This window comes from Anomalospiza imberbis, chromosome 11 (assembly GCF_031753505.1).
Source record: "Anomalospiza imberbis isolate Cuckoo-Finch-1a 21T00152 chromosome 11, ASM3175350v1, whole genome shotgun sequence".
Taxonomy (NCBI): Eukaryota; Metazoa; Chordata; class Aves; order Passeriformes; family Viduidae; genus Anomalospiza; species Anomalospiza imberbis.
Genome location: NC_089691.1, coordinates 22,775,342 through 22,793,668, shown reverse-complemented (window position 1 = coordinate 22,793,668; position 18,327 = coordinate 22,775,342). Strand labels below are relative to the sequence as shown.

General features: G+C 46.8%; 2 protein-coding genes across 4 annotated transcripts in view; one reads left to right on the top strand and one right to left on the bottom strand.

Annotated features, from left to right (window-relative positions):
* IFT122 (intraflagellar transport 122) overlaps positions 1-14,458 on the bottom strand; it is a 30,791-nt gene extending 16,333 nt beyond the window's left edge. For all 3 annotated transcript variants that reach the window (XM_068202379.1, XM_068202380.1, XM_068202381.1), the window contains exons 1-16: positions 14,325-14,458; positions 14,034-14,100; positions 12,656-12,740; positions 11,762-11,840; positions 10,940-11,016; positions 10,464-10,530; positions 9,534-9,680; positions 8,738-8,813; positions 8,010-8,201; positions 7,190-7,328; positions 6,391-6,593; positions 5,783-5,920; positions 5,447-5,611; positions 4,397-4,594; positions 1,862-2,002; positions 150-203 (exon numbers count right to left, since the gene is read on the bottom strand). In XM_068202379.1, coding sequence (XP_068058480.1) covers positions 150-203; positions 1,862-2,002; positions 4,397-4,594; positions 5,447-5,611; positions 5,783-5,920; positions 6,391-6,593; positions 7,190-7,328; positions 8,010-8,201; positions 8,738-8,813; positions 9,534-9,680; positions 10,464-10,530; positions 10,940-11,016; positions 11,762-11,840; positions 12,656-12,740; positions 14,034-14,100; positions 14,325-14,365 — 1,869 coding nt within the window. In that variant the 5' untranslated portion in view covers positions 14,366-14,458. The remainder of the gene's footprint in view (positions 1-149; positions 204-1,861; positions 2,003-4,396; positions 4,595-5,446; positions 5,612-5,782; positions 5,921-6,390; positions 6,594-7,189; positions 7,329-8,009; positions 8,202-8,737; positions 8,814-9,533; positions 9,681-10,463; positions 10,531-10,939; positions 11,017-11,761; positions 11,841-12,655; positions 12,741-14,033; positions 14,101-14,324) is intronic.
* A 202-nt stretch (positions 14,459-14,660) lies between these two features.
* Positions 14,661-18,233, top strand: MBD4 (methyl-CpG binding domain 4, DNA glycosylase; the record flags this gene model as incomplete). Its single annotated transcript, XM_068201406.1, has 8 exons — positions 14,661-14,968; positions 15,160-15,729; positions 16,001-16,146; positions 16,291-16,380; positions 16,668-16,802; positions 17,032-17,181; positions 17,786-17,889; positions 18,032-18,233. Coding segments are annotated over 8 exons (1,581 nt in total), but the record flags the coding sequence as incomplete, so codon positions are not given.
* Between the last annotated feature and the right edge of the window lie 94 nt (positions 18,234-18,327).

Here is an 18,327-nt window from a genome sequence, read left to right as displayed (position 1 = left end):
GTCACCTCTGCTAACCAGGATTTTTCACTTCAAACACATCTCCAACAGTCAGAAGCACTATCCAAACAAAAGTCCTTCCTAAACAGAAAGTACCGATTTTGGTACAGTAGTAAGTTTAAGAAAATTCACCTTCTTGAACACTGCCTTACCTCTATGCTGCTGATCAGTTCTAAGTATCGAAGGTCTCGCACTCTGGTAAATGCCTGTTGAAAAGAATTTAAAAAAAAAAAGAGTAAAAGGCATTAACTTAAAAATCCAGAAAAGACCAAATATTATTCTGCATGAATCAAGCTGTCTTCATGCAAAAAGGACAGGCAGAAGTCTGCTGGGGTTGGGTTTGTGTAGTCCCAAATCTGAGTGTGGCCCCTGAGGAAAGGAGACAAGGCACAGCCAAAACAGCTCAGCCCTGACACGAGCAGCACAGCAGGCAGCGGGAGCTGGGCCTATCAGTCCCCCAAGAAATACCAAATGTCAATTCAAATATTACATGCTTTTATTCTGGCTATTTTATAGCTTCTCCATTTTGATGTGAGGTATGACACAGACAAGGAAATTTCAGGAAACTGTTACAAGGAAGGGCACATAACTGATCATACTGTCAAAGCTGGCTGCAAATGCGGCTAGTTTTTAAACCATTCTGAAAATCCAGCATGAAAGGAGCTCAGAGAGAGGAAAGGAAGTAAGAAGACGATAAGATAAAAGTACTTTAAGACAGTGTAATATCTTTGCAAATGGAGATAAATGTGCAACCCAAAGTCTCAAGTGGCAAAGTCACGTGCAAGTTGCAGCAGCTCAGCACTTATTCCTGACATGCATCACAAACCAGAAATTTAACTCTTTGGGCTGCACATTCAAGACTTCCAACCAAACTGAAGAGGGCACAGCATATTCTGCTTACATCGGATTGGACTAGGAACTGTAAGAGCCTTTAATGTCAAGAAGCTGCTTTTGTTTGAATTAATCCGCTCTAATTCTAAGAGGGCACTACTTGAAAATTCCAAGGAGGCACTGAAAACTTCTTTTTAAAAGTATCTATTTGCATAAAGCCATCCACGAGACTAGAATTATTCTGATGCCTCCACTTAAGGAAAAAAAAAAGCATTTAATTTCCTTTTTTTTTTTTTAATCTGTTATTAAAAGATGTCTATCACTACAGACCATTCTCAGTGTATTTTTAGAATGTTTTGTCTTTCATACAATATTCATGACATTGAACTCAGTTTGGTCTCTCTTACTTGAGAAGAGGTGGTGAAAGAAAATAGGGAAGTATTTTACGCCAGAGAAAACTCAGTTCTTCAGCCTATGCCCACTCATAGGCCACTCCCCAAAGCAAGGCACGCCACACAGAAAAGAACTAAAATCAAACTATCCCAGCACCACTGCCTTCACACAGCCTTAACGGGCAGGTAACACAGCATAGGAAATCTTCACATTCTTACTGAGGTTATATTAAATATTTAGGGGGAAAAGGGCAAGTTTGCAGCACTGAAGAAGGTGGGGGCCAAAGCCAGGTGAGCATCCTCTGCTGCCACCCGGTGGGCACTGCTTCCCAGCTCTGCTCCCCTAAATCCATTAACGCACTTTCCAGACGAAACCATTTTCTTTCTATCGAACACTTTGATTTAGAACATGGCATCTATATAGAGAGATAGATTTCAGTTCAAAACCTCATCTCAAATTCCTGAGTTTGTAACAAACAATTGGTTTGTTTGTGGAATAAGACACACAAAAGACAAGCAAGACAGTAACCCAGGAACACCATGCATTCCAGTCATAAAACATGCATTACACTCATCCACACACACATATATATAAATATCAAACCCAAGCTTATTGCTAAACAAGTAAATGAATGCTTTACCTTTTTAGCAGTTTCAAACTCCAGCCCTTCCAAGGCTTCCATGGCCAGCTCTCTCCAGTCAGCATCAGTCACTCCTAAACACGCAATTTGATAGGCTTCTTTAAACATTTTTCGTTCCAGATATTGATACATGGGTGCAGACTGAGGATTGTCATCAGAAAAAACAGGTATCAGAAAGCATAATACTGACATATATTAGTGACATTCTCTACATATATTGGAAAAATATATATATATTCTAATCACAACTGTTACAAGCTGCCCAGAGAATAAACATCTCAGTTTTGTACACAGACAGAACATTCTGGGGTGGTCTTTATCTTATCTTTAGACAAGCTGGGTTAATTACATTCCAAACTAATCCATTTTGAAATCTTCAGTTCCTTGCAATATAAGGAAGTAGTTAAGGATGTGAATTCTTCTGGGCATTGAACATGCTAAATACGACGTACACTGAGCTTGTGTAGCACTGTGGAAGCAGAGCAAAGGAGGGGCAGTGTGTTCTCAAGGGCCAAGGGCAGGAGGAGCGGCACATCCCTGGAAACACCCAGACACACCAAGGGGGACTGAAGCGACCCTCCTGCCCCAGCCTCGAGGACAAAGCTGTGCCACCAAGGCGGTGACTAGACAGGCCCAAAAGACACTGGGGCCTTCGAGGACCTGCCCCACAGGAAATCCCCGCGGGGAGCTGCCAGCTGCTGCAGGGTGACACAGACCCACGTGCAGCCACAGCCTGAGCCCTCTGAGCGAACAGGGAGCACTGCAGCACCGCTGCCAGCTGCTGCAGGGTGACACAGACCCACGTGCAGCCACAGCCTGAGCCCTCTGAGCAAACAGGGAGCACTGCAGCAGCACTGCCAGCTGCTGCAGGGTGACACAGACCCACGTGCAGCCACAGCCTGAGCCCTCTGAGCGAACAGGGAGCACTGCAGCACCGCTGCCAGCTGCTGCAGGGTGACACAGACCCACGTGCAGCCACAGCCTGAGCCCTCTGAGGGAACAGGGAGCACTGCAGCAGCACTGCCAGCTGCTGCAGGGTGACACAGACCATGTGCAGCCACAGCCTGAGCCCTCTGAGGGAACAGGGAGCACTGCAGCACCGCTGCCAGCTGCTGCAGGGTGACACAGACCCACGTGCAGCCACAGCCTGAGCCCTCTGAGCGAACAGGGAGCACTGCAGCAGCACTGCCAGCTGCTGCAGGGTGACACAGACCATGTGCAGCCACAGCCTGAGCCCTCTGAGCGAACAGGGAGCACTGCAGCACCGCTGCCAGCTGCTGCAGGGTGACACAGACCCACGTGCAGCCACAGCCTGAGCCCTCTGAGCAAACAGGGAGCACTGCAGCACCGCTGCCAGCTGCTGCAGGGTGACACAGACCCACGTGCAGCCACAGCCTGAGCCCTCTGAGCAAACAGGGAGCACTGCAGCAGCACTGCCAGCTGCTGCAGGGTGACACAGACCCACGTGCAGCCACAGCCTGAGCCCTCTGAGCGAACAGGGAGCACTGCAGCAGCACTGCCAGCTGCTGCAGGGTGACACAGACCCACGTGCAGCCACAGCCTGAGCCCTCTGAGGGAACAGGGAGCACTGCAGCAGCACTGCAGCCTTAACCTGGCTTGGCAACCCCAGCAGGACACAGGTCCATTTCTGCGTTAATTTACCAATTTATCTGAACACTGCACACCCTTTGCTACGGCCTCTCTCCAAAAGCATAGCTTTGGACAAGCTGCCTCTGAGATGCTGCACAATAATTCGGCGGCATCTTGGTGCCCACAGCATGCCAAAGGCAGACAGGAGTGTTCAAGGCCTGGTGATCCTGTCTGTGGCTGCCAACCACCCTGAAAAACCCAGAGCCTCACCAAGGACCTGCCCAGGGCCTCAGGGGACAAGGCTCTGTAACACGGGTGTCCCTTAGTCAATAGAAGCACAGGACATTCTGCCTTCTTCATCGATTCTCAGAGGCAAGTCCTGCACACTCTTGGATGCACAGAGTCACAATCCCTTTACCTTCTATTTTTGCTTTGGTTTTTTTTTTTGACTTCCATGATGACAGAAATCAGCATTTTATGGAAGGCAATCCCTAAATTTTGAATATAAAGACCACACAGGTACTATACATTCAGACTAAAATATTCAATTTAAATATTGCCTAAAGACATCTAGATGAAGCAACAATAAAACAGTATTTGATGTATTCAAGAAAAATGAAATTACAATGGAGAAAAGTTACATAGAGAGAACACAGTAAAAAATCCTGCAGGAGGTAAGGCCTGCAGTATATTAGATTATGTGCATTTGCAAGTATAAAGGGAGAATCAGAAACAATTACCAACAGCAAAAATGAAGTTAGCTTAATTAACAAAGAAACAAAAATGAAATAGATCACACAATATAACTTAAATAACAACGAAGGAAGTGTGAACTGCAATCATTGTAGTGATGAAATACAAGTCAATCTCAGAAAAGCTTCTTCACTTGTTAAACATTCATGTTTATGAGATATAAAGCAACACTTAATGAGATTAAAGGATTACCTGCGGAACTTCAACTGCTGACATAGAGAAAACATGAAGGCAGAAGATCTTGGAGCCATTGTAACCCACAACAAAGCCTTGCAGTTTTTGCTGGTGGACAGGGAAGTTGCTAGCTTTGATATTGAGGTAACCCCCTCCAGAAAAGCAAAGCATATCCTCACACTGGGTATTCCAGGCCACACTATTAGCATTGGGTTCCTAATGAGCAAAACATCTCAGGATTACAACTGATGCAATCACATCTTTGCTAAGAAACATGTTTCTTCAGCTGTACTGTTTGACCTGGTGTGTACATTACAGCCTGGTGTGTACAAACACACCTATTATTCAGATTTGCGATATCCTAAAGCCTAGAATATTCCTAAACAGAATCATTGGGGGGATGTATTTTACATTTTAATACTCAGCTATAATTGTCTTGCCTTTTATGTATATTTAGTAGTGATCTCTACAATCAATCTGTAAAATATTATACCAAATTCTACAATAATATACTGCTAGTTAGCACAATTAATTGATCATTTCTCAGTCCGTTACACAAAGGAAGTTGTAGACCCTATCTTTGCAGCACTCCATCCTTGCTATCCAGTATGTTCTGAAAACATTTAATCAACATTAATAAGTGACTGCTACACTGCCAATGAAGAGAACATTATCATGATTCCTTTTATAGCCTATGAATACCCAACGAACAAAGACGTTTAGGCTTTAATTCTGTTAGTACTAATGATAAAACTAAAATGCTCATTAACTGTAATGCTTCAGAGGGAAGCAGGGCAGAGTTCTAAATTAAACTGAAAAGGTCACATGTCTAAGAGCTCTATTCGGCTGTTGCTCACATAGATTTCCTATCTTCTCACTCCTACTCCCCATCTCTGAGAGGGTGGTTTTGATAAACAGATCACAGTTAAATTGTACAAGATGTGATTAATAGCTTAAATGAGCTACATGAATTTCTGCACAGCAACACTTCTGGGGTGTTCTGTGCGCCAAACTACTTCCTGTCCTCCTGGCCCCCCCTTAAAAACCCCAGCAAGTGTTAATGTTCACCTGGAAGAGGAGCTCCTTGGTGTGGATGTCGTAGACGAGGCAGGTGTCGTTCTCGTCCACCACGGCCAGCTTGTTGCGGGACGCGCTCATGTCCAGGCAGCGCACGGCTGTGGACTGCTTCAGCAGCACGATCGCCAGCGCGTTGTCCACGAAGATCTTCAGGATCTAGGAGATTGGAAACAAAGTCACTCCAGGCTTTTCTGTCTCTAGGACTGCAAACAGCACAGCGGTAGAAACTTCAGTGCTGTCTGAAGTGTGAAATGGCAAGGTTTTTCAGAGACAAACTGCAATAATTCATTTGCAGTGGAAAGACACATACCAGAGATGATGTGTTACCTGACCGTTCTTTAGACCAACTAAGAGGCCTTCTCTTCCCGGAGGTCCTCCAATTACTTTAATGTAACGAATGAGAGATTCCATCAGCCATTCTCGTTCTTTGACACCACTAAATGACAGGCACTGCAATCTCTTCTCCTAAGGACACAGTAAGGTATAAAACACAGCCTGCAGATGAAGACCAAAATCTGTGTCTGATGTGTGATGTTTATGCCTATACGAGCAGGTGTGTCTATTTTTACATTTAAAACTCATAAAGTCAAATACTCAATTTAATGGGTGAATTCTTTAAGATTTTCCAATCCTATGAGCAAACAAAAACACACACCCCAGTCTTCTTCTAGTAGTTCTCTCCCACCCAAAAGTACCCCTGGATTCTGTGCTAATTTATCAAATTCACTCTAGAGCTTGCTTTACTGAACCAGAGTCACCCGAGCCATGCCACAGTGGCTGCCCAGCAGCACGTGAGCACTGCAGGGCACAGCAGGACTGCCTTGGGAAGTGCTGCAGCAGATCCCACGGAACAGTTACGTCCTGCCAGCCACTGTCTGGGACAGCCTTGAACACTGAACACATCCCAGGACTACTCTGGCTTTTAAGGCACATACCTGGCATAAAATAATGTGATCTGAACACACCACCAGCAAGTTACATTCAAATTTCTTTATGATCTTTTCCTTCACCCGATAGTACATATCTGCAGAGTCATCTGAGTACAACTCGTAAATCAGGATTTTCTCTGGCATCTGGATGGCTAATCTGTTTTTGTAAATTGCAATTTTCTTCACAAGCTCTCTGCCTTTTATCCTAACTAGAAAGAAAAAACACAAAAATGATAAAGTATAAGCTGACACAAAAATAACATACAGAAATCAGAGAACTAATACACTGAAATTGAATCTCCCCAGAGCACTTCTAAAATTCAAAGCACATTCCTGCTCAGATATGTTTGCTGCTCTGCATCTACGTAATCTACTATCCCTGTCACAGTTTACCACCCTCTGTGAACAGCACATTCTGGAGCAGTACTTCAAATCCTTGCCATAAAAAACCGCAGAAGCGAAGAAAGAAAATAAGCACAAATGCTTGAGGTTACAAGTAAGGAAAATAAAAGCTGAATATAACACACAGTATTTTTATCTCATTTTCAGAGATTAAAAGCTTATTTTAAGAGCCCCTGTCCCTCCCAGTCTCTTTTCCAATCCCCACATCTTTCATTAAACTTGTCAGTGCTGAATTTGCACGCTCCAAGTTTGCACTCTCCTCATCCACGGTGTGTTCCACGGTTTGACTGCCAAAGTAACAACAGCCTGTCAGGTACATACAGCATATATTCCAAGTGTCCTGGTAGATATTAATTAAAACAAGCTGCAGGAAGCTTTGGCTTGCTTGCAAGTGTGGGATTACCTTTTTGTTCCGTGATGAGGTGCTGGACAATAACGTCAGTCATGTTGTCCCTGTAGGCATAGCGATCTTTATAGAGGCCATGGACAGTGCTGAAAATCAGCTGGTAAAAGGAGATTGTTCCATCCTGACACCCTACTGCCTGAACACAAGAAGGGAATAATTTCAGTTAACTGGTACATACAGGCGAGAACTGGCAGAGTGTGCGGTGTTTATATGAAGACAGTGTCCCTTTTCCTGCACAGACTGATACCAGTTACAGCTGACTTATATTTAACCATGGTGCAAGTGCACTGAGAATGGACTGATCTCACCACAGACCATGGAGTCCACCACGCTGGGGGGGCCTTGGGCTTATTTGGTTGGGGTTTTGCTTAGATTTTTTGCAGAAAGTGGTGTGTTTGTTTGTTCATTTTTAAATTTGCTTTAATTCTCTTCCCACTTGTACAGGACTCAAGAGTGCAGCATTTTGGGCTGACAGTTGCCCTGTAGGCATTTTCTTCCATCATGGAATTAGATTTGGTCAATTCCAGAAGTTATTAGCTGATATTTTTAATTATTTTTCCCTCCTCTTTTTTAACCAAAATGCAGCAAACGCCTTAGCACTTGAGAGCAGGTGTGATGCTCCTTAGATCCTTCTTACAGCTCAGGTTTTACTTTTGTGGAATATATGTAATTCCAGTGGCAGTTATAGGACCTCCCTAAACACTGCTGAGGTTCTACTGCCTCGGTAGGAATGTCCAAGCAACTAAGCTGAAAATGTATGATCTTACTTTAAGTAACCAATTCCCTGAGAAATTGTTAGAAAAACATCCCTACTCACCACATAGTTGGAGTCTGGTTTAACTTTGCAGGTCCACACCCAGCTGCTCTGCTCTCCCACAGTGCCCAGCAGTACCCCGTCCCTTGTGAAGAGAGAAACCTGTCTGTCTGAACCTCCCAGCAAGAGATACTCTCCTTTAGTAAAGTAGCTGATGCAGCATGGGTCAAAATTGAGCACTCTGTCCTTCCCAATCTACAAGGGAAAATAAACCAAAAAAAACCAATAAAAAATTAACAGAAGGATCATTTCATCTTTCCTGAAAACAAGTGCCATCACTGACAGCATTCATCTCCTCCATGCATGGCCCTTCAATACCCAGAACCACTGGCTATTTTAAGATTCCCAAAGACAGTTCTCAAATACATCCAGGAATCCCTCCAGTCCCAAACCATTCTGCTCAGAACACAACAACTCACAAAACCCCTTTAGCCAGCTGAAAAAACCAACAAAGATGTTCTCTACAAACCAGTGAACCATGTTACACAAGTCAGCAGAGTTCTCATGGCTTTAATGGAAGAACTGTAAGACAGCAGCTGAGCTGCTATGTGAGAAGTAAGACCTGAAGGAGTAATGGTTGTTGAAACAAAAAGTAGACTCATAAAAGGCTGGGAAAACAGAAGACATTTAATGTAATTAATAAAGTACTTGTCTACAAATATTTTGACTGTGGGACACAAAACAGAACCAGAAATACCCTGTGACTCTTGAATAAACTCTCTAAGACATACCTGCTTGCCACTCAGGTGGTAAAAGGAAAGCTTCTGACCCCAGTCTGCCACAGCTAAAATGTCATTGCGTTCATCTCTGGGGAAAAAAAAAAAAAGTAATTCTACAGCAATTTAATTAACAAATCTCTTAGAGCAACAGAACCAAGTAGCAGAGTAGCAGAATTCACTTCATGTAACTCTTTAAAAGTCACAAACTGAAAGGACAGCAGTTTGTCATTTTAACCTCTGAAAAACAGCTTGGGAACACAAAATCAAAACCGGTATCCTCTACAGGAATAACTCAAAGCTTGAGGGGGGTCAGGCTCTGCTCTCAGGGAACAGGGACACAACAAGAGGAAATGGCTCCAAGCTTTGCCAGGGAAGGTTTAGGCTGGGTATTGGGAGAATTTCTTCCCTGAAAGGGCTGTCCAGCCCGGGCACAGCTGCCCACAGCAGGGGTGGAGTCCCCTGGAGGGATTTAAAAGCTGTGTGGATGTGGCGCTTGGGGACAGGTGTTAGTGGTGGCTTTGGCACTGCTGTGGGAATGATTGGATTTGATGTCTCAAAGGGCTTTTCCAATCTAAACAGTCCCACATCTCCAATCTAAACTTCTTCCCAGGTTCTCCACTCAGTTCCCAGGTTCTCCATTCAGTTGAAGACTGGCAGCAAAGCCAAAACCCCAATATATAATCACTTAAAGAAGGTAACACACATGGAATTAATCTGCTCCATCAGGGATAAAAGTCAAGCCTTCCTGCAATCAATAAGCCAAGAATTACCTATTCAGCATGAAAAGAAGAAGGATGAAATTATTTACCTGGAAGGGTTCCAACAAATTGACCATACTGGAGAGGAAGAGCCCCCTGGCCTCTCTATTTTCACCTTCTCATCACCATTTTTGTTCCTTATGCTGACAATGCCGTTGAACATCCCCAAAGCAAGGTACTGGCCATCATTTGTCCAGCTGAGAAAACACATACATACTGAAGAGTAAACTAATACAAACAAGCAGCAGGAAGGCAGGATGGTGTACAGCACACTCACACAGCAATGGCAGATAAAAGTATATTTCTAAGAGGGAGTTCTGGGAGGTGGCTAGTAATCCTATGGTTTGTTTATGCATCTAAATCCACATTTATAGCAACAGCACGCTCTACATCAAGGACATTTTATCGTATACACAGAAGTAAAATAATAAATTAAAGCTTGCAATATTTGCAACATGTGCTAAGTCAGATACATTTTGGGGATGGCAGTCTGGGAGCAGACCAAAATGCTTTAAAAGCCACATTTAGAATATGATCAGACAGAACTGTCTGGTGTAGGACAGGGGAGGCCTAGGGTCTATTCTGGTCTCTTCTTCAGTCAGATGAATGACTTCAGTTATGAATCCTTGCTTCAGGAAGGATTGCTACCCCACAAAGGTAATACCTTCTTCAACTGGAAACACCAACAGTACAGCGAATGAACTACAAACAAACACTGCAAGTATTTTTCCTCTAACTTCATTTTATTGTTGTTGCACAAGACAGATGAACGGACAGAACACCTAAGACACCTCCTCAAGACCAGAATCTGTCTCTGATGCCTTCAGAAGGATTTGGCTATAAACAGGACCAAGCATAACCCAACACTTTGCTACTGAAAAAGAATGAGGGGAAAGACCTTTTTTTTAAAGGTTCCATCTTACCTGCAATGGTTTGTATTGAAACTAACTGAAATGCCACAGCTAACCCTTAAAACTTACCTACAGCAAGTAATCCTGCAGCTTGTTTTATGTTTAGAGACTGACTTCTGTTCCGGAGACCACAAGCCTTGATGAAAGAAAACAAAAAGCCAATGACAAGGAAGTATGTGCCAGGGTTCAGACTGGAAGCTAACACTGCCAGAGAACTCAGCTGGGATTTTAGAGGCATCAAATGTCCACTGCTAGTGGACATTTAAATACATATTATTTATTATTAAATAGGGAAAAAATCCATCTAAATAACAGAGGGTGTCTCTGCAAAAAACTCCAGTAAGAGAGCAGCACATCTGATCCTGTGACCCCTCATTACACTGTCCTTTGCCACTGAGTTTAAGTGATTAAAATCAGTATCCAATGTCACTGAATGTTAGGTAGCTCTGTGTCCCATCTCTCTGTACCTGTCTGTGGTTAGCTTGGCTATCCAGCTGTAATGGAATTCACTGTCTCAACGGGAAAGTTCAAGGGAGAAGACATACCAAAATCCCCAGACGAGCAGGATGCCAACTGATGAGTGAGAGGATTGTATGAAATGCACTGGATAGAGTCATTATGCCTAGAATGAAGTTACAATCAGATTTCAATAAATCATTCTTAAATGTCCCTTTTCTGACTTTCAGCAAGTGAGCTGAAAGCCTTAGCAGATGCCAAAATAATTGGATTGGTTTATAGTACATCAAGTAAGTCTGCTATTACTGTAAAGTAAATCAGTAATAAACCTTGTAAGAACTGTCTCCAAGTAGCAGGATTCACTGTATTTCATCAAGATTACAGCAACTTTGGTTTGTGAAATATGACTGAAGGTTGTATCCAAATCCTAAACCAAGTGTGCTTGTGCAGGCTCTGTGCAATGACCAGCTAACTCCTGATAACTGTGCAGTCAGGAGAACATGAAGCTGTTACTTCAGAGGGCTGACTGAAAACAGAGCCAAATGATTGAAATATACCAGAAGTGCCAAACCTATCTTTAATTTGATCTTTGAACCAGAATTATGGTTTATTATAGAAGACTGGTCATGTTATGTTTCATTTTATTCTGGTCTATTCTGAATTTCCTTAGTTCTCTGTCAGCCCTCTGAATTCACAGATTTCTCTGGATTCCCCACCTTCTTTTATGCCTTTAATTGCTTTCCTGCCTCATTCAGATATTTCAGCTGTTCTTTTCCTCCTCCCTCCCCTATCACCCCTTTCCTCTGACCTTAGTGAACCTTCTCCCAAATCCAACAGCTCGTGCTCTTTAATTGCAGCAGTGCATAATCAAAATCAGCTTCTGAGGCACAGAACCGAACGGCATCACTTACGTGTACTTCAGAATTCCTTCTAACTTTGAAGTCCAAATTATCACACTTTTATCAGCAGAGCCAGATGCGAAACGCTTGCCTAGGAATTAGAGATAATTTAAATCCCACACATACAAGAATCACTTTCACTCCAAATAATCAAAGAGAGAGCAAGAAATTCTTGAACTTGACAAGGCTCAAGTAATAAAGGGGCTGACACTGAGTGCCTGGAAGTGCTGGTGCTTCCCCAGGCACATGGAGTTCCAGTGGCTGTACTGCAACATCTCCATGGCCTTGCTAGTCACCAGTCCTTCAGTGCTGTCCAGCCCCAGGCTGGAGATTGATGGGAACAGGGACAAGTGAAACTGGTACAGCGTCACAGGAACTCCCATCACGCAAACAGCAGCAGCTGCAGGAAGGCCCCGTGCCCACAGAGCGAGTCCCACTGAATGAGAGTCGTAGACCATGAGAAAAATGGAAGCAGAGTGCACTGAGCAGGTAACATACGAAGGATCAGGAGATCAGGAAGCTCTGGGACAGAGGAACTACAGGAATAAAACTCAGAGGCAGATGAGCAGTAGAAACAGGAATCTCTGAGGTGAGCCTTCTCCTCACACTACCCATGAATATACACTTCACCAGTGGCAAGCCTAACACTAAAGTCAAAGAGGAGGAGCAGTGGGACCACAGCTCTTGGGTTCACAGGTGACCTTACAGGTACTTGTGCAGGTAGATCTGCACAGCAGATCGCACCCTCCACTGGACAACAAACCCCAGCACTTGGTAGAGAACAAACCCCCAGGACCCCCACGCTGCAAGCCAAACAATGCCCATTTCTCCACTTTCAGTGGGCAATCACAAATGGGAGAGATGCACTTTACAAACAGGCTAGCAATGCCCCAAGGTGCTATTTACCATCTTTGGCATAGGCCACGCAGTACACAGTGTCTTTATGTCCCTTCAAAGGCTGAATTAGGGTTCCATCAGAAGTATCATACACCTGTTCAAATGGGGACAAAAAACCAATCCAAATATACAAACAAAAGAACTTACACAAAAAAACCCCTTCATTGAAGCAGAGAACCACATTTGGGTGGGAAGGGACTTTAAAGTTCACTCAGTTTATGCTCTTGCCATGGGGCAGTGAGACCTTCCACTAAACCAGGTTGCTCCAAGCCTCATGCAACCTGGCCTAAGATACCTCCAGTGTGAGGGCTGGGATATAAAATTACTGAAGGCCAGCAGATTATGCACTTCCTTTTGTGTCTGCTTTTTGGATTTGATATATTTCATAACAGACAAAACACTTTCTAGCACAGAAACAGCTTTCTGTAACATGACATTCTTAGAAAGAAAGAAGTCAGTACTAGAAAATAACATGCACAAAGGACATTTTTCAACAGCTTGTTTGGCAGCTTGTTTTACAGTTTATTGGCTTTTTATATTTTATTTTTATATTTTACATCTTGCTGATAAAACATCTTTCTACGCATTTTATGTTTAAGCATAATAAATTACTGCAAAGGAGCATCACTAAATACATTATTCTGTTAGCCCTGAAAATAACACCTGTAGTCCTGCAATGCTGAACTCCACCTCTACCATCCATCCCTCCATCCATCCCTCCATCCATCCATCCATCCATCCATCCATCCCTCCATCCATCCATCCATCCATCCATCCCTCCATCCATCCATCCATCCATCCATCTCTCCCTCCCTCCATCCATCCATCCATCCATCCATCCATCCATCCCTCCCTCCATCCATCCATCCATCCATCCCATCCACCCCTTCCTGTAGCTCCTACACCTGCCCCACCTGGAAGCTTCACAGGACCTGTAAGCAGCTGGTCCTGAGCTGCTCTTGCAGCAGCCCCAAGGAGCCACAAACAGCTTGAGCTGAATGCTCCACACCGTGTCCTCAATGCCAGGACATGGCTTTGAGCCTCTTCCCTTGTCACAGAGATTTTAAGGAAACTTGCACAGCACAGCCCCTGCACGCTGTGCCAGGACTAGGGGTGGGCTCACGGATCTCAAACCCCAGGCACAGCACAAGAGGATGAGACGACACAGATAACTTAAATCTCATTACTTTTGGAAATGGAGCTTAAAACTTGGTAAGAAATATTTTAAAACTTAAAAAAACACTTTAGAATTGGCCTGCATTAATATGTATGTTGCTGTGAGGCTGCACTGACAGAGATAAGGGGATTTCAGATAGGTTATATTCATAAGTTAAAGAAATCACGTTCATACAGCTGAGAAGGAGAGAGGACAGGAAGGTTTACCTACCAGCAGCCTGTTGCCAGCAGCAATTATCAGCTGGGTCCCATCCGGCTTGAACGCGAGGTCGTAAATGCTGAGGGAAACAAACAAACCAAGAACCGCGTGTCAGAGACAGGAACAGCTCAGCTGTGCCGCAGGGCCAGCACTGGCGGCGGCACAGGGAGCGTGGCTGCCACGGCCCGCAGACCCCCGAGCAGCGGCAGCGGCAGCGGCCGGGACCGACCCCGCGCTGGGACCCGCCGCAGCCCCTCGCAGCCGCTCGGAGCGCGCCGGGCCGGCACGCCGGGGGCCGCTCACCACTGCTCGGCCCTGTCGCGCCAGGTGAGCGCGGCCCGCATCCCTCGGACCCCGCACGGCCCGGCACGGCGCGGCACGGCTCAGCGCCGCTCAGCGCCGCTCAGCGCCGCTCCTCACGGCTGGGCCCGCTCCGCGCCGGGCCCGCTCCGCGCCGGGCGTCGCTCCCCCGGCCCCGCCGCTGCCACGGGCAACGCGCCTGCGCCCGCGGCCCGCGGGTCCGCCGCCACGCCAGGGGGCGCTGCCAGCGCCGCAGGGGGCGCTCGCGCGGGGGCGGTGCCGTGGCCCCTCGCGAGCGGCGCGCGGGAGATGGCGGCGCCGGCAGCGGCGGGCGGGTGAGGGCGGAGCGGGTCCGGGGCGCGGGCCCGGGGCGCGGGCCCGGCTCGTGTGGGGGTCCGTGCCCCGCCGTCCCCGGAGCTCCGCCGGCAGCAGGACCTTACCGGGCTCTTCTTCCCCTGCAGCCCCGGGGGCGGCAGTCGAGGCGCGACGGCGACGGCGGAACGGCCCGGCCCCAGCCCCAGCCCCAGCCCCGGCTGCAGGGACCGCGACCCGGCGGGGCCCAGCGCCGTCCCCCGCAAGTGGCAGCGGGTGAGCAGCCGCAGGCGGGCGGGCCGGACGGCCGGGAGGATCGACGTGTACTTCATAAGGTGAGGCTGCGGCTGTCAGTGAGCTCTGTGTGGCCTTTCGTGGCAGGACCATAGAAATCTGCCCAGACGTCGCCCTCAAAACTGTTTTTGTCCTTCGTTTGGGGTTGTTTTTATGTGTTATTGAAGATTTTTAAGCGAAGAGTGGGAAAATGAGAAAGTCATTGCTAATTTACTTTATTTTCCTACCACAGCCCTGAAGGGAAGAAGCTGAGGTCAAAACGAGCACTTGTGGAGTATTTACAGAAAACTGGGGAGACAACACTGAAAGCAGCAGATTTTGATTTTGCAGCTCCTCGAGGGAGCACACGCTCAGGATTGAGGGGATATGGCACGGGAGCTGCGAGGACTGACCTGGAAAAGAAGGATTGTCAGAGCAAAGTGCAGGAGCTCCATGCACAGAAAGGTGCTGAGGTTGGAATTCAGAACATCCAGACTGGGAATGGACACCTGGAAGATGCTATATCCACTGTGGAAGGCACAGACCCAGAGGAGAGTTTGAAAACCAAAAGAAAGAGGGCAGATGATAAAACTGTCCAAACTAGGAAATGTGAGAAGGCCTCAGAAAGGAGGAACCAAGGTGACCCCAAGAGCAAGAGGCAGAGAAGAATCTCTAACACACGGGAGACCAAGTGTGTTCAGAACAAGAGGGTCTGTGGTCAGACAGAGGCACGTGGAGCTGACAGCCAGGGAGCGGGTGAAGCAGGTGCTGACCCTGTGGGTGCAGGGAAAGCTCTGTCAGCAATGCCCAGGGCACGGCTGAGGTCAGTGGCTGGCTCACAGAGGCAGCTGGCTCACCTGCCAAAGGAGGGGCCGTGCTCCAGCGGCACACCTGCTGCGAGGTCTGAGGAGAAATCCTCTGCAGTGGAGACAGGGAAGGTGCCAGGTCCGGGGGATCTGGGTAAGCAGGATGTTACCTGTGACCCCGAGGTGGATGCCGAGCCGTGGGACGGGACAAGCTCCGCCGCAGACAGAACGTCACCAGGTGCGTGCGTGCCAGAGCAGGAGGTGATGCCAGCCTCACCTTCTGCCCAGGCCTCTCTTGGCTCTTGAGGCCACGTGTTCTGCTTCAGGTCAAGCTGCTCCAACATCCAGATCTCATTTTTATCCAACAGCATTTAAATTAATGCAGACTTACTCAAAACTGACACTCACTGTGCCAAGCTCTTTAGCTGTACAGTGTCAGGCAATAATCCGAGGAGGTGTAAGGTACGCTTGTGTTCTGTACATGAGAAGAATTCCTTCTGTTTCCATCACCGCATAAAGCGGAAGTGGTGTGTGAAACGTGACAGTAAAACACTTGGTGCTTTTTCTTAATGCTGGAGTTTATTTCTTTACAGAAGAGTCTGTCCCACGAACACAAGTGGAGAGAAGGAAAACGAGTCCGTATTTTTCCAGTAAATACAGCAAAGAAGGTATTGTATTTAGGGAAATACATTTTTTATGGGAAAGAGATAGGATGGCTCAGGATCAAGTGATGATGTGGAAAATCCCTTGCAGCTTGACACTGGCTGCAGCTGTGCCAAATGGGACACAGTCCCCTGCAGCCCTGTAAAGGCTGTGTGGGAGCTGCTGTGGCTCCATCTATGCACAGTGCCTCCACAAAAATGCCTCAGAGGTCTTCATTTTATTTTTTTTTTCATTAAATAGGTAAAGCCATCCTTTCCTACCTAATAAATGTTCCTGTGTTGCCCCTGTACAGCCCCCAGCCCACCCAGAAGAAAGGCCCTCAGAAAATGGACTCCTCCACGTTCTCCTTTCAATCTTATCCAGGAAACACTCTTCCATGATCCATGGAAGCTTCTCATTGCCACCATATTTCTCAACAAAACTTCAGGTAAGTAGAGAAGCAGGAGTAGGTGTGTAAATGTTTGGAGGTGTTACAGGGCTGAAACAGCTGCCAGTTTTAATGTTATTAATGAAAGAATTGATTTATTTTAACGTGTCACAGTGAAATAATAATCCTTAGTTGGTCCCTTACCTTGGAAAAGTTCACTTGAGAAAGTATGGATAGGGCAGAAGGAGAACTCCATCCCAGCCTCCTGCTTACAGGGTTCTTTCACCAGGGAAAATGGCCATTCCAGTGCTCTGGGAGTTCCTGAAGAAGTATCCTTCTCCTGAGGTAGCCAGGGCTGCAGACTGGAAAGAAATGTCAGAGCTGCTCAAACCTCTTGGGCTCTACGAACTCAGAGCCAAAACCATCATCAGGTTCTCAGGTGGGTTTTCCTGACACCTGGAACAATCTTGGTTTGGCTGGCAAAAGGCAAACAGCTTTGATGCAAACGCTGCTCTGTGGCCTCTCCTCTGTTGGGTGGGTTGGTGGCTATTTTGTGCAGCGTTTGGGATCTATTGGTGTCACACAGGCAGAGCTGCTGATCCCAGTCTGAGCTGGGAAGGAGATGCCAGCCACAGGGTGTTCTGCAGGAGACCAGAACCTTGTTGGAGTAGAAGCACCCAGGCAGCCACAGCACTGCTGCTGTGTGTGAGCACTGTTACAGGGGGGCTGTGCTCAGGGCTGCTCTGCTGACCTGCAGAAGGCCTTCCAGCTGGGATTTTTCTGATTCTGTACTCAGAACCTGCAGAGGAGAATTGTGTTCTGATGAGAGAGATTATGATTAAAACTCCCACGGTGGTTTGTTGAAAAGGAGTTAAAGATTAACCTGTGGGGATTCGTGGTCTGCATGCACATGGAAACACCTAAAACTTAGGGTTTTCATTTAAAATGAAGCCATTAACAATGGCACAGGGTCCTGCCCCTGTGTGCAGGCAATGAGGGCAGGGTCTGTGTGCAGGTGCTGAGTGCTCTGCCCTGCCTCGCAGGTGAGTACCTGAGCAAGGCGTGGCGGTACCCGATCGAGCTGCACGGCATCGGCAAGTACGGCAACGACTCCTACAGAATCTTCTGTGTTAATGAATGGAAGGAGGTGGGTGGTGCCTTTGGGGCCCTCAACATCTCGCTTGTGCCCACTGACCCCCGGCACCAGAGAAACCAGCGCTCACGATGTTGGAGCGATGAGATATCCTAAGGTGTTGCAGTAAATATTTGACATTTTCCCTGTGTCTCAGGTGCAGCCACAGGACCACAAGTTGAACGTGTACCACACATGGCTGTGGGAAAACCGGGAGAGGCTGAGCATCGACTGAGCTGAGCTGGGGGTGACCTGGCACCACCACCTCCCCTCGGGTACCCTCATGGTTCTGGGTGTAAATATTTGTGTGATGTCATGGCTGGAGTCACTGCTATTTTTTAATAAACGTGTCCCTGTTTTGTAGTGCCTGTCTCTTCTTGCAGTGCAGCTCCGTGCCCACAGCTGCCTCGCGGGCTGGGGTCCCGCTGGGCACAGCCATCCAGTGCCCACCGT